The 20376-nt window shown below is 43.2% G+C and overlaps 1 protein-coding gene across 1 annotated transcript in view; it reads left to right on the top strand.

The window, feature by feature from the left end:
- SEMA6B (semaphorin 6B) overlaps positions 1–20376 on the top strand; it is an 808975-nt gene that overhangs the window by 750176 nt on the left and 38423 nt on the right. Inside the window, exon 14 of the mRNA XM_040419828.1 lies at positions 14310–14390. Within this exon, the coding sequence (XP_040275762.1) occupies positions 14310–14390 (81 nt within the window). The remainder of the gene's footprint in view (positions 1–14309; positions 14391–20376) is intronic.

Here is a 20376-nt window from a genome sequence, read left to right on the forward strand (position 1 = left end):
CCCTCCAGGAAATGCCTCCACTCCTCAAATGCCCATTTAATGGCCAGCAGCTCCCTATTCCCTATGTCGTAGTTTCTCTCCGTGGGAGAGAATTTCCTGGAGAAGAAGGCACATGGTCTCAGATTAGTGAGGCTAGCAGGACCTTGTGAAAGGACTGCTCCTACGCCGTCCTTGGACGCATCCACCTCCACAATAAAAGGTTTCTCCTGATCAGGCTGGATCAGAATGGGAGCGCTACTAAATGCCTTTTTTAATTTTTCAAATGAAGAAATGGCCTCAGTAGACCAGTTCTCCAAATCCGCCCCTTTCTTAGTAAGGTCGGTCAACGGTTTAGCAATTACGGAAAAATTCATAATAAATTTACGATAGTAATTGGCGAAACTTAAGAACCGTTGTAAGGCCTTTAAGAATGAAGGTCTTACCCATTCCTTAATTGCTAGTACCTTACCAGGATCCATCTTGAAGGCGTGAGGAGTCAGAACATGCCCTAGAAACAGAATCTCCTGTACACCAAAGACACATTTCTCTTGTTTAGCGGATAGCTGATTCTCCCTCAACACCTCTAATACTTGTTTAACATGAGACACATGGGATTCGAAGTCAGGAGAGAATATCAAAATGTCGTCAAGATAGACAATAACAAATTTACCTAAGTACTCCCTAAGAATGTCATTCATGAAGTTTTGGAACAAGGCTGGGGCATTGCTGAGTCCAAAAGGCATCACTTGATATTCAAAGTGTCCTACCGGAGTATTGAACGCCGTCTTCCATTCGTATCCCTCCTTGATTCGGATTAGATTGTATGCCCCTTTCAGGTCAATTTTGGAAAACCAGGTTGCCCCCAGAACCTGGTAAATAAATCCGGAATCAATGGGAGGGAGTATCTATTCTGGACAGTGATTTTATTTAATCTCCGGTAATCGATACATGGCCTAAGACCACCATCTTTTTTCTTAACGAAGAAAAACCCCGCCCCCATAGGAGAGACAGAAGGTCTAATATGCCCTTTACCAAGGCTCTGCTTAATATAATCTTCCATGGCCTTGCGTTCGGGCATAGAAAGATTATAAATTCGTCCTTTAGGAAACTTGGCCCCCTCTACTAGCTCTATGGTACAATCATAAGGTCTATGGGGGGGTAGAACCTCCGGGGTTGGTGATGAGAATACATCAGAATATTCTCTAACAACAGAGGGTAAAGTATCCGACTTTACTGAGACCCCAGCCTGTACCACGGACAAGCACGAGTCACACTTAGGCCCCCATCTCACCAACTCCCCATTGGACCAATCTATAGTGGGGTTATGTAGTCGGAGCCAAGGCAACCCTAGTACCACCTCAGCAGGTAGGTTCTCCAGGACTAGAAGCGAACATCTCTCTGAGTGGCACACACCCACGGTTAGAGAAATCTCCGAGGTACATAAGCTCACCGTACCACCAATAAGAGGAGTAGAATCAATAGCCATGACATGGATAGGAGTTGGTAAGGCAAACATAGGAATACCCAATCTTACAGCATACTCAGAGTCAATAAAGCTAGCCGCTGAGCCAGAATCAATAAAGGCCTTACCCGGCCATTTATCTACTCCCAGAGAAATCGTAATGGGTACCGAAAGCTTACATTTAGAAAATTCAGGGTGTACCTGGTCTTTAGGTTGCCTTGTCTTAGGAGACTTGACAGAGAGGACCTTCTTAGGACACTGGTTGATCCAATGGTCAGGATCTCCACAGTAAAAGCATTCTCCATGTCTGCGGCGAAGATTCCCTCGGGTCATGCCAACCTGCATGGGTTCCTCGTTGGAGACCTCAGCATTGTCTCTGGGATAGGCCTCTGGCTGGACCACCATCTGGGAAGAGAACTGTTGTTCCTGTCGTCTCTCTCTAACCCGTCGGTCAAGTCGGACAACAAGGGTCATCATCTCCTCTAAGGTCTCTGGAAGTTGATAACTGACCAGAAGATCCTTTAATTTATCAGACAGACCTGACCTGAACTGACTCTTCAGGGCTGGTTCGTTCCATCCTGAGGGGACACACCACCTTCTGAATTGGGTGCAATAATCCTCCGCTGGTAAATTTCCCTGATCCAGTGCCTTTAGAGCCGTCTCGGCTACTAGAGCCCTGTCTGGTTCATCATAGAGGGTACCCAAGGCCTGAAAGAACCCCTCCACAGAATAGAAACAACTGGTGCCAGCAGGTAAAGAGAACGTCCAGTCCTGGGGATCACCCTGTAATCGGGAAATGATAATGCCCACGCGTTGACTCTCGGGGCCAGAGGACACGGGGCGCAAACGGAAGTAAAGTTTGCAACTCTCCTTAAAAGAGAGAAACTTCCTCTGGTCTCCAGAAAAGGGTTCTGGGAGCTTAATCTGGGGCTCAAAATGCGGACTGGAGGCCTGAGGAGTGGAAGAACCTTGCCCTAACTCAAAAGAACTGAGTTTTTCCCCTAACTCCTGCACCCTCTGCGTCAGATTAGAGACATGGTCAGTCAGGGTCACCAGAGGATTCATAATACAGTGGTTATTGGGCCTGTTAATCTGTAACGGTCGCGTACACACACACACAGGGGGGAGGGAAGTGACCACTGCGCTCCACCCTTACCCCTGGCCCTGCCTACTTGCCTCGCGAGTCCTAATGACAGGGGACAACTGGATGGCAATCCCTAACTTGGAGTAAGTGCAGGGATGACAGACAGACAAACAACAGGACGTGAACGGACCGAGTCAATACCAGGAAAGCTGCAAAGTACAAATGGAGCAAGCAGAGAATTGTCAGGAGAAGCCGGGGTCATAAATACCAGGAGAGCAGAGAAGTACAAGAGGAGTCCTAAGAGAGTAGTCAGGTGGGAGCCGAGGTCACAATACCAGGACGGAAGCGCAGTACAGGAGGAGCAGGCAAAAGGATGGTCAGGGAACAGGATGAGGTAAGTATTCAGCAGTCCAACAAATAGCCAGGAACCTAGAAATTAACAGGCAACCTGTAGCCAGCAGGCTGCCTGTATTTATAGTGGGGAGTGAGGGTCATGTGACGTGGCCAGCGTCACATGACCGACAGACCAACCAGTCGAGCACCGAGTGATCAGCTCGGCGCTCAAGGCAGACTAGGAGCCCTGGGAATGAGGTCAAACACAGAACCTCATTCCAAAAGCTAAGCAACAGTTCTGCGGGCAATGGGGGACCGAGTGCACCTTCGGAACCCCATGACAGAAAAAAATTGTTGGGTGTCTGGCCAAATCGGTTTCTGAGGCAAGAAGGGTTTATGCCTCCTCAGCTGAACAGACAATTTGGACCTGACCCTGACTACATGAAACTACATCTCCATCTACAGGGAGGTCCACTGGGTGAGAGAATGGAGGCAGTGGGTCACGGGCTGTGCAGGTGTCAGTCAGGGAAAGGCACAGGCCCCATGTTGTGACAGGAGTGGAGGCAGAAACGTGCGGGGGGGGTAGGTTTTGTGGCATACTGCCATGGTCAATGGTATGCGGGGCGTTGGCCGGAGTCCTGGACTGTCAGCGGTTATACAAAAAATGTGGTGCTTTTGGAGCTTTTTCCAATTGTCATGGCGGTAGTGTTGTGGGGAGAGCGTTTTGTGAATAGGAAAGTTTGTTTCCACTGTGACAATTTGAGGGTGGTGCAGGCAATAAATAGCTGGGGTGGAGTTTTGCGGGAGGTAAATCACTTTGTGAGATTGGAACGACCCCCAGACGTTTATATATTACACTTTGGGGGCAATGATTTGGGGGCTAGGCCATTCCAGGAGTTGATTTGCGATATTAAATTTGATTTACTGAGATTGTGGGCTTTATTTCCGAAGATGATCACGGTTTGGTCGGATATTGTGCTGAGGCGGTCGTGGAGGGATGCGAGGTGGGTCGAGCGAATTAATAAAGCTCAGATCAAAGTAAATCAGGCGGTGAGTAGATTTGTGTCAAGGAACGGGGCGGTTGCGGTGCGGCATTTGCAATTAGAGGCGGGAGTGGGCGAATTTTGGAGAGCGGATGGGGTGCATCTAAATGCAGTAGGTATTGATTTGTGGTCCCTGGGTATTCAGATATTCAGGGTGGAATTTAAACTGCGCTAAGAATGTGGAGGGGCGTGCAAACTTAAGGGTTCAAATTGCGCATTGTTGGCAGTGGGGCGGTCCTTGAAGTTGGTGATTATAGTGGTACTAGAGAATGGGAGTGCCCCATGGGTGGGGCTGGACTCTCATGGTAGAATTGAAGTGGAGGAATTAGGCGTCCATCAGTTGGTGCCTCCGAGATGGCGTTCATCGGCTGGGGGCAAGATGGAGTTGCCACTTGATTTACTCAGGTTTTTCTGCGGGGTAAAGTTTAATGTTATTTATGTTGGATAGTTATTGTTTATTTATGTGTTATTTAACCCCTTAAGGACCGGGCTCATTTTCACCTTAAGGACCAGGCCATTTTTTGCAAATCTGACCAGTGTCACTTAATGTGTGAGTAACTTTAAAACACTTTTACTTATCCAGGCCATTCTGACATTGTTTTCTCGTCACGTATTGTAATTCATGACACTGGTAAAATGGAGTCAAAAAATACATTTTTATATATAAACAAATTCCAAATTTACCAAAAATTGGGAAAAATTAGCTAATTTCCAAATTTCAATTTCTCTACTTTTATAATAGATAGTAATACCTCCAAAAATAGTTATTACTTTACATTCCCCATATGTCTACTTCATGTTTGGATCATTTTGTGAATGCCATTTAATTTTTTGGGGATGTTAGAAGGCTTAGAAGTTTAGAAGCAAATCTTGAAATTTTTCAGACAATTTCTAAAACCCACTTTTTAAGGCCAGTTCAGGTCTGAAGTCACTTTGTGAGGCTTACATAATATAAACCACCCAAAAATTACCCCATTTTACAAACTACACCCCTCAAGGTATTCAAAACTGATTTGACAAACTTTGTTAACCCTTTAGGTGTTCAACAAGAATTAATGGAAAATAGAGAGAAAATTTAAAAATGTCACTTTTTTGGCAGATTTTCCATTTTAATAAAAAAAAATCCAGTTACAAAGCAAGGGTTAACAGCCAAACAAAACTCAATATTTATGGCCCTGATTTTGTAGTTTACAGAAACACCACAAACAGTACAGACCAAAAGTTTGGACACACCTTCTCATTCAAAGAGTTTTCTTTATTTTCATTAATATGAAAATTGTAGATTCACACTGAAGGCATCAAAACTATGAATTAACACATGTGGAATTATATACATAACAAACAAGTGTGAAACAACTGAAAATATGTCATATTCTAGGTTCTTCAAAGTAGCCACCTTTTGCTTTGATTACTGCTTTGCACACTCTTGGCATTCTCTTGATGAGCTTCAAGAGGTAGTCCCCTGAAATGGTTTTCACTTCACAGGTGTGCCCTGTCAGGTTTAATAAGTGGGTTTTCTTGCTTTATAAATGGGGTTGCGACCATCAGTTTTGTTGAGGAGAAGTCAGGTGGATACACAGTCTACTGAATAGACTGTTAGAATTTGTATTATGGCGAGAAAAAAGCAGCTAAGTAAAGAAAAACGAGTAGCCATCATTACTTTAAGAAATGAAGGTCAGTCAGTCAGCCGAAAAATTGGGAAAACTTTGAAAGTAAGGGCTATTTGACCATGAAGGAGAGTGATGGGGTGCTGCGCCAGATGACCTGGCCTCCACAGTCACCGGACCTGAACCCAATCAAGATGGTTTGGGGTGAGCTGGACCGCAGAGTGAAGGCAAAAGGGCCAACAAGTGCTAAGCATCTCTGGGAACTCTTTCAAGACTGTTGGAAGACCATTTCACGTGACTAACTCTTGAAGCTCATCAAGAGAATGCCAAGAGTGTGCAAAGCAGTAATCAAAGCAAAAGGTGGCTATACTTTGAAGAACCTAGAATATGACATATTTTCAGTTGTTTCACACTTGTTTGTTATGTATATAATTCCACATGTGTTAATTCATAGTTTTGATGCCTTCATAGTCAAAAAAATAAAGAAAACTCTTTGAATCAGAAGGTGTGTCCAAACTTTTGGTCTGTACTGTATGTGGTCGTAAACTGCTGTACGGGCACATGGCAGGGCGCAGAAGGAAAGGAAGGCAGATTTTGCTGGACTGGTTTTTTGACACCATGTCCCATTTGAAGCCCCCCTGATGCACCCCTAGAGTAGAAACTCAAAAAAAGTGACCCCATTTTAGAAACTACAGGATAGGGTGGCAGTTTTGTTGGTACTATTTTAGGGTACATATGATTTTTGGTTGCTCTATATTACACTTTTTGTGAGGCAAGGTAACAAGAAATAGCTGTTTTGAACCGTTTTTATTTTTGTTATTTACAACATTCATCCTACAGGTTAGATCATGTGGTATTTTTATAGAGCAGGTTGTCACGGACGCGACAATACCAAATATGACTACTTTTTTTGTTTGTTTGTTTCAGTTTTACATAACAAAGCATAAAAATTTTTTTAAAAAATGATTCTTTAGTGTCTCCACATTCTGAAAGCCATAGTTTTATTTATTTTTTGGGCGACTGTCTTGTGTAGGGGCTCATTTTTTTCGGGATGAGATGACGGTTTGATTGGCAATATTTTGGGGTGCGTATGATTTTTTAATCGCAGAGTGGATCCAGCATGCATGTGGATCCAACACTCCCTGAATTTTATTGCGGCCATTGTGGCGCATAACAGGTAGTATTTAGTGTTAGGACCCGTCTAACAGAGATTGCCTTGACGTATGGCAGACGGGCTCAGATGGTTTTGTACAAAATGCATTGGCCAAGCATCTCACTTTATAAATAAGCATAGCATTAGCACTATCATTTTTGTGACTATGGCATTGTTGTACTTTAAGGGCATCATCAAAGATGTCCTTCAGCTCATGTTTATATTCCTCAATGGGATCACGAGATAAAACCTCATAGGTTTTAGGGTCCCTCAGTATTGATTCGCACATCTGTTCGATATTGTTCGTTATCCATCACCACCACATTGCCCCCCTTTTCAGATGGTTTGATTACCACTGACGGGTCATGTTCCAGGTTGGACAATGCGGTGGCCATGGCACGATCACAATTGGATCTATGTTTGGAGGAGGTCAACTCCCCAATCTGAGTAGTCACCAAATCCAGAAACACATCTATACAGGAGACCTCACTGGTGGGGGGAGGCATTTTGTTACTTTTGAGTTTGAGGTTAGAGAAGGGGCCAGTACCTTCACTTGGTGGAAGCTTGTTACCTAGATCAAAGAGAAGAATATCCAAGGGTATGCCGAGTTCACGACACTGCCTCCTGTCTTGGTGCCGAAAGTGTTTATGCCAACGAAGTTTCCGCACAAATAGATTTATGTCCTTCACTATGTGGAATTTGTTAAACCTCGGTGTCGGCACAAAGAACAGGCCCAGTTCTAGAACTCGGATCTCAGTCTGATCTAAAGGCCGTGAATTTCACTACTTGCGGGAGTCTCCTTCCCTTCATTATTATATCCCCCAATTTGTCTATCATCATTTCCTCCATTCTTTAATTTTTTAAATTTATTTATTTATCTTCACTATTCTTTAGTTCATGTTTACAAGTATATTGCTCTCTGGCTTTGCTAATATATGAGCATATATGCCTCTTGTCCTGATCGCCTGCATGGAATGCTTTCTAATTTGTTATACGAGCGCCGGCTTTCCAGCCCGCTCTGTTGCAGCAGGCATCTGACGTCAAAGGTAAGAACTCTGTATAGACAGGCATGGTAACAAAAGCAATGTCCCTATCCCCAATTAGGGATGATTAGGGTTATTGGTTCCCTGCACTGTCTACGTCTTGAAACGACCAACGAACACACCTAATAACCAGCCCAGACGTGGTGCATTTCCTTTACCGCGCTTGGTTGGTCCCTATCAGGGTTGCGTCAGAATGGTAAGACTGTTCCATACTTTTTAAGCCATATCTAACTATTTATCTGTACTTTTTCTCTTAAATGATTTATCAGTAAGGCCTCATGCACACGGCCGTGTTCCACGGCCGAGAGCGGTCCGTGGTAACCCGGCCGGGATTCCTGCTGACAGCAGGAGCGCACGGCGTCATTGGTTGCTATGACGCCGTGCGCTTCATGCCGCCGCTGCTGTACAGTGATACACTAGTATGATCTATTCGAGTGTATCACTGTACAGCAGCGGCGGCATGAAGAGCACGGCGTCATAGCAACCAATGACGCCGTGCGCTCCTGCTGTCAGCAGGAATCCCGGCCGGGTTACCATGGACCGCTCTTGGCCGTGGAACACGGCTGTGTGCATGAGGCCTAAAAGTTATATTTTAGGCTCCCTCATTACCTCTATTGTTTTCCAAATTGCTAGTGGGAGCGCCCCTATCTATTACTCATTGTCACACATAAAGTTTTACACAATTATTTCATTTTTGAAAAAAAAATAAAATCATGTTTTAGTGTCTCCATAGTCTGAGAGCCATAGTTTTTTTCAGTTTTTGGGTGATTATCTTGGGTAGAGTAAGATTTTTGCGGGATGAGATGACTGTTTGATTGGCACTATTTTGGGGTGCGTATGATTTTTTGATCGCTTGCTATTACACTTTTTGTGATGTAAGGTGACAAAAAATTGCTTTTTTTCACAGTTTATTTTTATATTTTTTTTACTGTATTCACCTGAGGAGTTGGGTCATGTGATATTTTTATAGAGCAGGTTATTACGGACACGGCGATACCTAATATGTATACTTATTTTTTATTTATGTAGGTTTTACACAATGATTTCATTTTTGAAACAAAAAAAATCATGTTTTAGTGTCTCCATAGTGTGAGACCCATAGTTTTTTCAGTTTTTGGAGATTATCTTATGTAGGGTCTAATTTTTTGCGGGATGAGATGATGGTTTGATTGGCACTATTTTGGGGTGCATATGACTTTTTTATTGCTTGCTATTACACTTTTTGTGATGTAAGGTCACAAAAAATGGAATTTTTTTACACCTTTTTTGTTCATCTGAGGGGTTGAGTCATGTGATATTTTTATATAGAAGGTTCTTACAGACACGGTGATACCTAATATGTATACTTTTTAAAATTTACTTAAGTTTTACACAATAACAGCTTTTTTAAAACTAAAAAAAATTATGTTTTAGTGTCTCCATATTCTGAGCAATAGTTTTATTTTTTGGGCGATTGTCTTATGTAGATGCTCATTTTTTGCGGGATGAGGTGACGGTTAGATTGGTACTATTTTGGTGGGCATATGCCTTTTTGATCGCTTGCTGTTGTACTTTTAGTGATGTAAGGTGCCAAAAAAATTGTTTATTTAGCACAGTTTTTTTTTTTTTTACGGTGTTCATCTGAGGGGTTAGGTCATGTGATATGTTGTTTATAGAGCCGGTCGATACGGACGCGGCGATACCTAATATGTCTAATTTTCTTTTTTTTCCATATTTTTTACCAATTTTTACTTACCTTTTTTTTTACTTGAAACTTAATCTTTTTTGGGGGGGGACTTTATTTTTTTAACATTTTTTTTTCACTTAATTTTTTGTCCCAGTTTGGGACTTCAACTTTTGGGGGTCTAATCCCCTTTACAATGCATTCCAATACTTCTGTATTGGAATACATTGGCTGTATGAGTAATACAGTGTGTATTACTCATACAGCTTCCTGCCTGTGATATCCAGGGGGCTGGATCTCACGGGCTCTCCACCGGAAGGCAGCACCGATGCCTAAGGAATCACCCGTAAATGCTGCAAACCGCAGGTCTGAATTCACCTGCGGTTTGCAGTGATTGCCGATACAGAGAACCTGTTATCATGAAATGCAGTTTGCAGGAGTGCAATTTGCTGGCCGCATGTTATATAGCAAGAGGAGGTGAACAGATTGATATATAGTTTTATGTGAAAATATTCAGCAAAACTTGTAACTAGTGTTGAGTGAACTTCTGTTTTCAAGTTCAGCGTACAAGGTTTGGGTTTGTTATATCTAAGGCTGGGTTCACACCTGAGCGTTTTACATGTGCGACTTCGTAAATAATTTCGGCTCATCTGAGCCATTACATTCTAAAACTGTACGGAGATGGATCTCTGTACAGTATTAATCTGAAGTTGTGAATGAATGACTTTGGATGTAACATCTGAAGCTCGCTTCGCTCATCACTAATGACGGGTTCTCTTTAACTGAGGCAAGGGAGGCTTGCAGTTCTTTAGATGTACATCTAGATTTTTTTGTGATCTCCTGGAAAAGTCATCAATGTGTTCTGGGAAGGTTCGCCAGGGGTGGACACAGACAGCAGAGGGCCCCTGTGCAAAGAATGTACCTGCCCCTCCCCCCCAAAAAAAAACAAAAAACAAAAAAACAAATACAGATATAAACATATACGTGCAAATAAAAAACATCTTGTTAAAAATGATGTTTTATTATATGCAAATGGAGGCATTAACATTACAACTAGAGGCTACAATCTCTTTATAACTGCTGTGCCCTTTGCACTTTGACATGGCCAGGTGTGATGGCAGTGCAAATAGACAAAGTAGTAAATAAATAAATACCAGAGTGATGATCAGCAGCCCCGACGCGCGTTTCGCGTAAGCTTCCTCAAGGGCTCTACCATTCAGCTTAACACTTAGCTCCTCTTACATCCAGTGATGTTTCCTCTAATGCAGACGTTCACTTTCCTCATCTTCTCCATTCAGCCAAGACCACCATGACAACATCTTTGAGCCACGGCTTGTCTCTGCAGAGTTTGCAACTCAGACATCTTAGATTCCTCACTTTCCATCACCCACCTTACTGGTGCCCCAACATGGTTATTCAGCTACTACCCCAAGTACTGCGCCCACTGTGCTCCCCAATGTTCACATACACTGCAGAAATTATAATGCCATACAGTTAGTCTCCCTATAGTAATAGTCCTCCCAGACTGCTGTCAATAGTAATAGTGGTCCTCAAAGTCCCACCAATAGTAATTCCCTCCCATTGTAGCCTCATTAGTAATAGAGCCCCTACAGTGCTCTAATAGTGATATTGCTCTCCAAAAGTGCCTCCTTTAGTAGTAATGCTCTCCATATTGTGCCCAATAATATTAATGCCCCCATAGAACCCTCAGTAGAAAAAAACCCCCCCCCCCCCCCCATAGTACCCCCAGTGGTCATAGGGCTCCCTATAGTGCCCTCAGTACTAATAAGGCCCCCTATAGGGCAACCCTTATAGATCTATAAGGCACTTCTATAGAGCTCTATGTAGTAATAATGCCCACCACCACTGCCCACAATATTTATAATGTCCCCTGCATTGCCTCCTGTAATTATAATGCCTCCTGCCATACCCCCTGGAGTTATAATCTTCTCTGTAGTGCCCCCATAAATTATAATCCCTGTCCTCTCCCTCCAATCATCTATACCATGCAGTCCCATGTAAATAACATCACTCCTCTCCCTCCAGTCTTCTATATCTTACAGTCCCATGTAAATAACCTCTCTTCCTTACAGTCTTCTATAACATACAATCCCATGTAAATAACTTAAATCCCCTCCTTCAGCCCCCTCCAACACATATTCCCTTGTAAATAACATCAATCCTTTCCCTCCAGTGCTCTATTATTTCCAGTCCCATGTAAATAACACCAGTCATCTCCCCCCAATTTTCTATAACATACAGTCCCATGTAAAAGAAAAACAACTCTTTCTTAAAATACAGTCCCAGTTAAATAAAATATTTACCTCCAACTAAACAGGGAGTAGGTATAATGGGGAGAACTACATCTCCCAGCATTTCTATGGCACTCACATTCATTCCATGGCATCACAGTTCTCCACTGCTGAGCGCTGCCCTTTTCTGCACTGGTCACATAATGGTGGCCTTATCACAGGTCCTACCACCACTTCCACTGTTGAAAAGATCACATAACTATGATGTCATCGCAGTTCCTTCATCTATGGAGTTTAAGCAGAACGGCATCAGATACATAGTAAGTCCTAATCGGGGCCAACCCCCTCCCCCCAGATAACCAGTTTACCGTGTTGCAAGAGAAAGGGAGTGAAGAAAATAATAAAAGAAATTAAAAAAAAGCACCTCTGCTGCCACTGAAAAGGGCCCCCTGCCTTGCTGGGCACAGGCGTTATGTCTGCCCCTGAGGTTCACTGTTTCAAGTTCTCGCCATTTGTGGATAATTTCTTCCACTGTGGTTTGCTGGAGTTTCAGAGCCTTAAGTAATTGCTTTGTAATCAGTGGTGTACTTTCCATGGAGGTAGAACACATGACTGCTATAGGGCCAAGAGGAGGCAGGGCCCAGCTGTAAATTCCTTCTGTTCCCAACTTTAAAACACTGCATTTTCAAGCAGCCGCCACTAGGGTGGAGTTCAGTGAAAAGAGACTTTTAGGCTGAGTTCACACGGGCGAGTATTCCGCGCGGGTGCAATGCGGGAGGTGAACGCATTGCACCCGCACTGAATCTGGACCCATTCATTTCTATGGGGCTGTTCACATGAGCGGTAATTTTCACGCATCACTTGTTCGTTGCGTGAAAATCGCAGCATGCTCTATATTCTGCGTTTTTCACGAAACGCAGGCCCCATAGAAGTGAATGGGGTTGCGTGAAAATCGCAAGCATCTGCAAGCAAGATTTTCACGCACGGTTGCTAGGAGACCATCGGGATGGAGACCCTATCATTATTATTTTCCCTTATAACATGGTTATAAGGGAAAATAATAGCATTCTGAATACAGAATGCATACTAAAATAGCGCTGGAGGGGTTAAAAAAAATAAAAATAAAATTTAACTCACCTTAATCCACTTGATCGCGGAGCTGGCGTCTCCTTCTTTCTTCATCTTAGCTGTGTGGAGCAACAGGACCTGTGGTGACGTCACTCCGGTCAAGACATGATCCATCACATGATTCATCACCATGGTAAAAGATCATGTGATGGATCATGTGATGACCGCAGTGACGTCACCACAGGTCCTGTTCCATAACCATGTTATAAGGGAAACATAATACAATCTACAGAACACTGATCCCAAGCCCGAACTTCTGTGAAGAAGTTCGGGTTTGGGTACCAAACATGCGCGATATTATTATACATAACAATGAATCCAAATTATGTTTAAAGTAGGGATCCGTTTTCTATTGTGCCAGATTGTGTCAGTGAAAATGGATCCGGCCCCATTGACTTGTGCACACCACATTGATTCGTTTGGCTCAGTTTCGTCAAGCGGACAGCAAAACGCTGCAGGCAGCGTTTTGGTGTCCGCCTCCAGAGCAGAATGGAGACTGATCGGAGGCAAACTGATGCATTCTGAGCGGATCCTTTTCCATTAAGATTGCATTAGGGCAAAACTGATCCGTTTTGGACCGCTTGTGAGAGCCCTGAACGGATCGCACAAACGGAAAGCCAAAACGCGAGTGTGAAAGTAGCCTAAATTAGGTTGGCATACTTGCCAACATTTTCATTGGTAACTTCCGAGCATTTAAGCCCAGCCCTGCCAATGGCAAACCCTCACGGAAGCACCTACTTCTGGCACCTTTACTTGGCAGAATGTTTTTTTTTTTTTTTTTGCATTCCTTCATAAAACAAAATTAATAAAATTAAATCAACAGATTATATGTACTGCAAAAAACCAAGCCCTCATACAGCTGCATTGAAGGCAAGATTTTAAAAATAAATCTTATAATGCAAGGATGCAAAAATGAAAAAATGCTGGCTTCTTAAAGGGGTTGTCCGGGTTCAGAGCTGAACCCGGACATACCGCCATTTTCGCCCAGGCAGCCCATCAGAGCCGGTGACGTCACCGAAAAAAAAAAAACAGGCGGAAGCTTCCTCCCCGCAGTGTATTATTGTAAACAAAAGAGCCCTTGCCCTACGCGATCTAGCGCAGGGCAAGGGAGCACATCGGAGCATGAGATGCTCCTGTGCTAACATCAGGAGGGCTGCCTGGGTGAAATATGTCTGGGTTCAGCTCTGAACCCGGACAACCCCTTTAAGCCCCAAAATAGGCAGATTATTAAAGGATTAATTTGACAGGATAGGTCCTCCCAGAAGGTTGCTAAACCATTACATGGTAGCAGTGCCTGCATGATCAGCATGACAAATACGATAATCACTATGCGACTCCAGCCTTCAAGGTGTTAAGCAGTCCATATACAGTACATTAGATATCTGTTGGGGAGAACCTCTCGCTTCTTAATCCTCCATAAACTTTAGGGAAAAGTTAATTCTAAGCAATAAGCAATGACAATGATAAACATAATAAAAACTTAATTTTGAATTTGTTGTGGGATGCATATTAATTTCTATACCCAATTTTAATTACATTTGTACTAACATTTGTTTTTACAGAAGTTGCCTGGAAACACGTGACCCATATTGTGCTTGGGATCCAGAAAACAGCCTCTGTGTATTTATTCCTCTTAGATTCAGGTATGAAAACATGTTATGTATGAATTCACATGAATTTGTTGCAACAATTTTAAGAATGTGTGGCAGAACTATGTACAATAAAGCAATCTGGTAGGGACTTTTCCTCTGGCATTCCTTTAATTAGTTCCTTCTTTACACGTGATTATATCTGGGCAACAAAATGTTATTTTACATATTGTGTAACCAGTTGGTTGGTGATGCATAGTGGCAGAAGTTTTAACAGAAGTGTTTATATGATGCACAGCTTTTTCAATGGCTTTACCAAACTGTGGTTATCAACATAATGTAGTTCTTTTGTACTTATTTTTTAATGTTGTACTGGGTTTGAAAAGCACATTTTGCGATAAATCAAGGTAAATTTTCAATAGTACTACAACCAATGGTGGGGGCCTAGGCACCGAAATCAGGGGCAGATTAAGTGTATCATAGGCTCATGGCTTTTTAACCATCTTGGGTCCCCGCCCTCCATTTGCCCGACCATCTCTCCCTTTTGTGTTCTGCCCCATATTTTTTTTTCCTGTTAAATATTAACCCCTTCATGCGCCGCCCCTGCCATTTAACCCCTCAGGTGCCGCAATCAAGGCTGATGGCGGTGCCTGTGGAGTCAAGCGACTCCATCTTCCTTCCGATCGGAGTCCCTGCAGTGAAATCGCAGGGCTCTGATCGGTTGCCATGGCAGCCTGGACGCTGCTGAAGCGATCCAGGCCTGCCACGGCTTTCTCCATACTGAGCTATGCACGAGGCAAAGCACAGAATGGAGTGTGTAAAAATCCTATTCACCGTAATAGATTTTCTTATTTATCTGAGCTGCTCACTGAGAAGGCTGCACATGCTGAGACATGCCCCCTGCGCTGCAGCAGAAAAGAAACTGCCCTTGAGCTGTCAGCTTGATATAAATCTAGCAGAGCAATGAATGGGGAGATCTCTGGATCCATGTGAAGTACAGGGCTGGTTATAGCTTTCTTAGAAAGAGGTTGTCATGTACTATACAGTATTTTTTACATTACTCATGGGATAACCCCTTTTAATATGAAGTATGAAGATAAGAGACGGCACTCACCGGTAAGAGTCCAAATGTTACTCTATTCATCCGTAGAAGTGCGGACCCAAAAACAGGCAGTAGGGGTACAGGACACTACACAGGCATCGCAAAGGCGACGGCCGTTTCGCGTGGAGTCACGCTTCCTCAGGCCTCTTAGCGTAATGACGTCAGTGCGCCATATATATACATCAGCGCCACCCACACAGACATGCGCTCAACTAGCGCTGACAATAATATAAAATACAATACAAAATGGTACAAATACCTGCTAAAAGTGATGCGGCAATACAACATAGCCTATAGAAAAACACTTCATTAAGACCCAGTGGACCCAAAGCATTAGCTCTGATATTCCAGCTAGCTTCTTTGCATAATAATTGGATATGTCTGTCGCCCCCTGTTGGTAAAAAGGGTACTATCTCTAAACCTGAAAATGTTAAGACCCTGGGGTCGCCTCCATGTATCTCTCTGACATGTTTGATTAGACGCGGACATCCTTTTCCAGAAGTCACAGAATTAAAGTGTTCTCTTATTCTCTCAAATAATGGTCTAATATAGAAGCCAATATAGGAGCGGCCACAGGGACACATTATCAGGTACACTAAGAACTTACTCCGACAAGTAATGAGGCGGTTCACCCTGCATTGCAAACCACCAAAACACACTAATCTATGCTGAGGATTATACCTACAAAATGAAGAATTACCACATTTGCGGTTGCCCTTGGGTACATATTCTTTCAACCATACATCTGGCTTTCTTTCTAAATACCTACTTCCAACCAACCTATCTTTCAAGATATGGCTACGTCTAAAAGCTATTATGGGTTTGCTACGTACCACCTCCCCCAAGGATTCATCACCACTCAATATATCCCAATTATGGTAAATAGTCCTACGAATGGCATCCGCCATAGGACTATATTTGAATGAAAACACGAATCTGTGAGATATACCTTCTCCTTTGACCCTCTTCAAATTCTTTTTGCCAGCCAGCAAATCATCTTGGGTGAATTGTGCAGCTCTTGTCATAGCACTATGGAGATCCTTCAAGGGGTAACCCCTTTTCAACAACCGCCGAGTTAGATCAAAGGCTTGGGATTTGAAATCCTCCTCCCGGCCATTGATCCTTCTAAGCCTTATATACTGGCCATACGGTACTGCTGACTTTACACTTTGGGGGTGAAAGCTATCATAATGCAACAGTGAATTCATAGCCGTGGGCTTTCTGTATCCCTTAGTGACCAGCTGGTTGCCCTCCACTGTCACTAGTACATCTAGGAATTCCAACCTGAGACCCCCAAATTTAAAGGTGAATCTCATGTTCATTCCGTTGTATGCATTAAGATAGTTCACAAAATCACTAAACTGGGACTCAGTGCCCGACCAGATAATGAATATATCATCTATATAACGTAAAACCAGCTGTATGTAGCGCAGGTATGGATTATTTAGAGAATAGATATACTTATCTTCAAACCTCGCCAAGAAGATATTGGCAAAAGTGCATGCCCTGGGGGCGCCATTGCCGTTCCATGTTTTTGTTTATACCACTGCTCCCCAAATCTGAACACATTGTTGCCTAGCACGAACTAAAGGGCTTCTTCAACAAATCGTATAAAGGTATAGCCCTTATTGGTACCTTCAAGGATCTCTTTTACCGCTAGGACTCCTGCCTCCTGTGAAATGTGAGTATAGAGGCTCTCCACATCTAAAGAGACCAAATGATGTCCCTCTTGCCAATAAAAGGATTTCAGAGACAGGAGGAAGTCATTTGTGTCCTTGAGATATGAAGGGATGTCCTTCAGCAGTGGACGGAGCAGCCAATCTAAGTATTCAGAGAGGCAGGCAGTGGCAGAACCAATACCAGCTACAATAGGACGCTCAGGTGGGCTATCCAAGCTCTTGTGAATTTTGGGTAAAAAGTACCATGACTGTTTTGCAGGGGACACCAGGAGAGGCCAGTCCTCCTAGAGAGTACATCTAATTTAACATACTGGTGTCAATTCGAGACTGGTTAGATTAACTACATTCGAATGCTGTTCATCAGGATCAATTTCTGACTCTAGCGCCTCCGAGAAACTTGGAGGCCTGGTCGGAAGAGGAAGCAACTTACTCCGACAAGGCCTGGTCGGAAGAGGAAGCAAGTTTCTTGGAGGCGCTAGAGTCAGAAATTGATCCTGATGAACCGCATTCGAATGTAGTTAATCTAACCAGTCTCAAATTGACACCGGACTGCATCTCAGTCCTTAATAGAGGACTGGGATTCAGCCTAGTGGAAATCAGTATTATGTCATATGTTTATAGTAGGTGTCTATAAGGTAGACCCGCTATAAATTACTCTCAGTGGTCTCAATTATCTATTTATTATTTACTGAGTATGCCTTATTGTACTTATTTTAAGATTTAACTTTTATTCTTATCATTTAAGATTATGATGAGACGACTGAGTTTAGTGAAACTACTGCACTAGTTAATTAGAGAGAGAGGAGAGGGTCTAATTGACTAGTACTGGGTTAGAGTAGTGTTCCTGTGTAAATAGGCCTGTTGCATATAGGGAAAGAGCCTAGTTTATTTAACTAGAAGTCCCTATGCACTTACCCTACTTGACCTATTCTAGTCAGTGTGATAGCCTAAATGGCTGTAGTCGGGGCACTCATCTTTAAAAAGACGACCCCCAGCCTCAGGAACCTCGGCCCTGTACTACAGGTCCCTATACTCTTACCTCTCTACGATTGATTTCCTTTTTCATCCGACGCATTTCGCCAGGTATGGCTCTTCAGGGAATAAAGAGGATGTTCAGGCGCTGAAGGCAGTGGCTCTCGCCTGTGTAGATCATGCGGCAGTGGCCGGATGAAAAAGGAAATCAATCGTAGAGAGGTAAGAGTATAGGGACCTGTAGTACAGGGCCGAGGTTCCTGAGGCTGGGGGTCGTCTTTTTAAAGACGAGTGCCCCGACTACAGCCATTTAGGCTATCACACTGACTAGAATAGGTCAAGTAGGGTAAGTGCATAGGGACTTCTAGTTAAATAAACTAGGCTATTTCCCTATATGAAAACTTGGAAAGTATGTGGATAGCTCACCACCCTCCTCAATACGGTAGGGGTGCTCTAGCCGAGGGACTGCTCACTCAATCAGTCCAAGGAATGTGCAAAAACTGGAAAAAAACGGCTGGCACTCACTATGTGGTTGCACATCAAACAATCATTTATTAATAATAAACCGCTAGTTCAATAATCGAATAAAAGCAGAAATACATACACTTGAACATTAAAACATCATTGTTAAAAGAACCCCTAAAAAATAAATAGTAAAATTCAATATATACTGCACTGATAGGGTAACGCAATGCACCCAATTAGGGTCTCTTGGAAAAGTGAGATAGTCCTGTACCTGTTTGACAATGAGAATCCAATTCAATCAAACAGGGAACCTGTCTCTTTAAATAAGACAAATGTAGCCAAGTCCACAAGCTGTGTTAGTTACTGCTGGGGGATAAAATCTCCCTCTTTATAATTATCTTCAGCAGTTCTTGCACTGTTGGATATTAAGACTTTCAACAATAAGATATGCCACAGATTCACAGGGAAGTTTTAGCTCACCCACATGAACGGATCTCCGGCCGTCTAATTCAGCCGCTTGTTCCACTGCTCGCTCTCACACTCCCCGCTCTCTGGCGTGTCCCACGTGATGTACCAGAGATATCGCGGGATTTGGGGATTTCAGTCCGGTAATCTTGGTCCGATATTCTTATGAGAGCTGCAGGTCAGATGAAAAAATGGAGCGCTCCACTTTGTAAGAAATAATTCAAATTACATCCATCATATCCAGAAGCTTGGTTGTTGGCAGGGATATAACGCTAAACGCGTTTCGAGGACTTCAATCCTCTTCCTCAGTAGCTATTTCCCTATATGCATCAGGCCTATTTACACAGGAACACTACTCTAACCCAGTACTAGTCAATTAGACCCTCTCCTCTCTCTCTAATTAACTAGCGCAGTAGTTTCACTAAACTCAGTCGTCTCATCATAATCTTAAATGATAAGAATAAAAGTTAAATCTTAAAATAAGTACAATAAGGCATACTCCGTGAATAATAAATAGAGAATGAGTATTACACTCACCGGTAATCCGGTTTCCTGGAAGTCTCCATGACAGCACAACCTGACAGCACAACCTGAGATTGATTTCCTCTGATAGGACAGGAAAAAACACACAATGAAGAACACATCTTCTAACGTCTAGGTTATTATACCTTGCTTCCTGATCATTCCTAGGATTGGGAAAAAAGGAGGGAATAACAATATCCTGGGACCTGTGGAATGTGGACACCACCTTGGGGAGGAACCCAGGGTCTAATTTAAAGATGAGTTTGTCCCCAAAAATGGAAAGAAAGGGTTCTTGAATCGACAGGGCCTGAAGCTCACATACTCTTCTTAAAGAAGAAATGGCCACTAGAAAAATGGTCTTGAGGGTGAGCCATTTATTGGATAAAGGCTCAAAGGGAGTATCTGATAGGCCTGATAGTACGGTATTCAGGTTCCAGGGAGCGACCAGGTTTTTAACTGTGGGTCTCAACCTATCAGCTGCCTTTAAAAATCTAGACACCCAGGCATTCTCATAAAGACTGGTGTTGTAAATGGCTCCTATGGCAGAAACCTGTACTAGGGGAGAGGCCCATATCCAACCCATCCGGGAGGAACTCCAAAATGAGAGGGATGTCTGGTGAGGATTGGTTAAACCTTGAATTCGCCCAGGCAGCGAACTTCTTCCAGACTTTAAGGTAGGACCTACAGTTATTTGTTTTCCTACTAAGTAGGAGAGTATCCACTACCCTTTGAGAGAGGCCTCGGCCTAATAGGATGGATTTCTCAGTAACCAAGCTGATAGACTGAGGAGTCTGAGATTCGGGTGAGGGATTGGACCCTGCATCAGAAGATTTTT

This window comes from Bufo bufo, chromosome 2 (genome assembly GCF_905171765.1).
Source record: "Bufo bufo chromosome 2, aBufBuf1.1, whole genome shotgun sequence".
Lineage (NCBI taxonomy): Eukaryota > Metazoa > Chordata > Amphibia > Anura > Bufonidae > Bufo > Bufo bufo.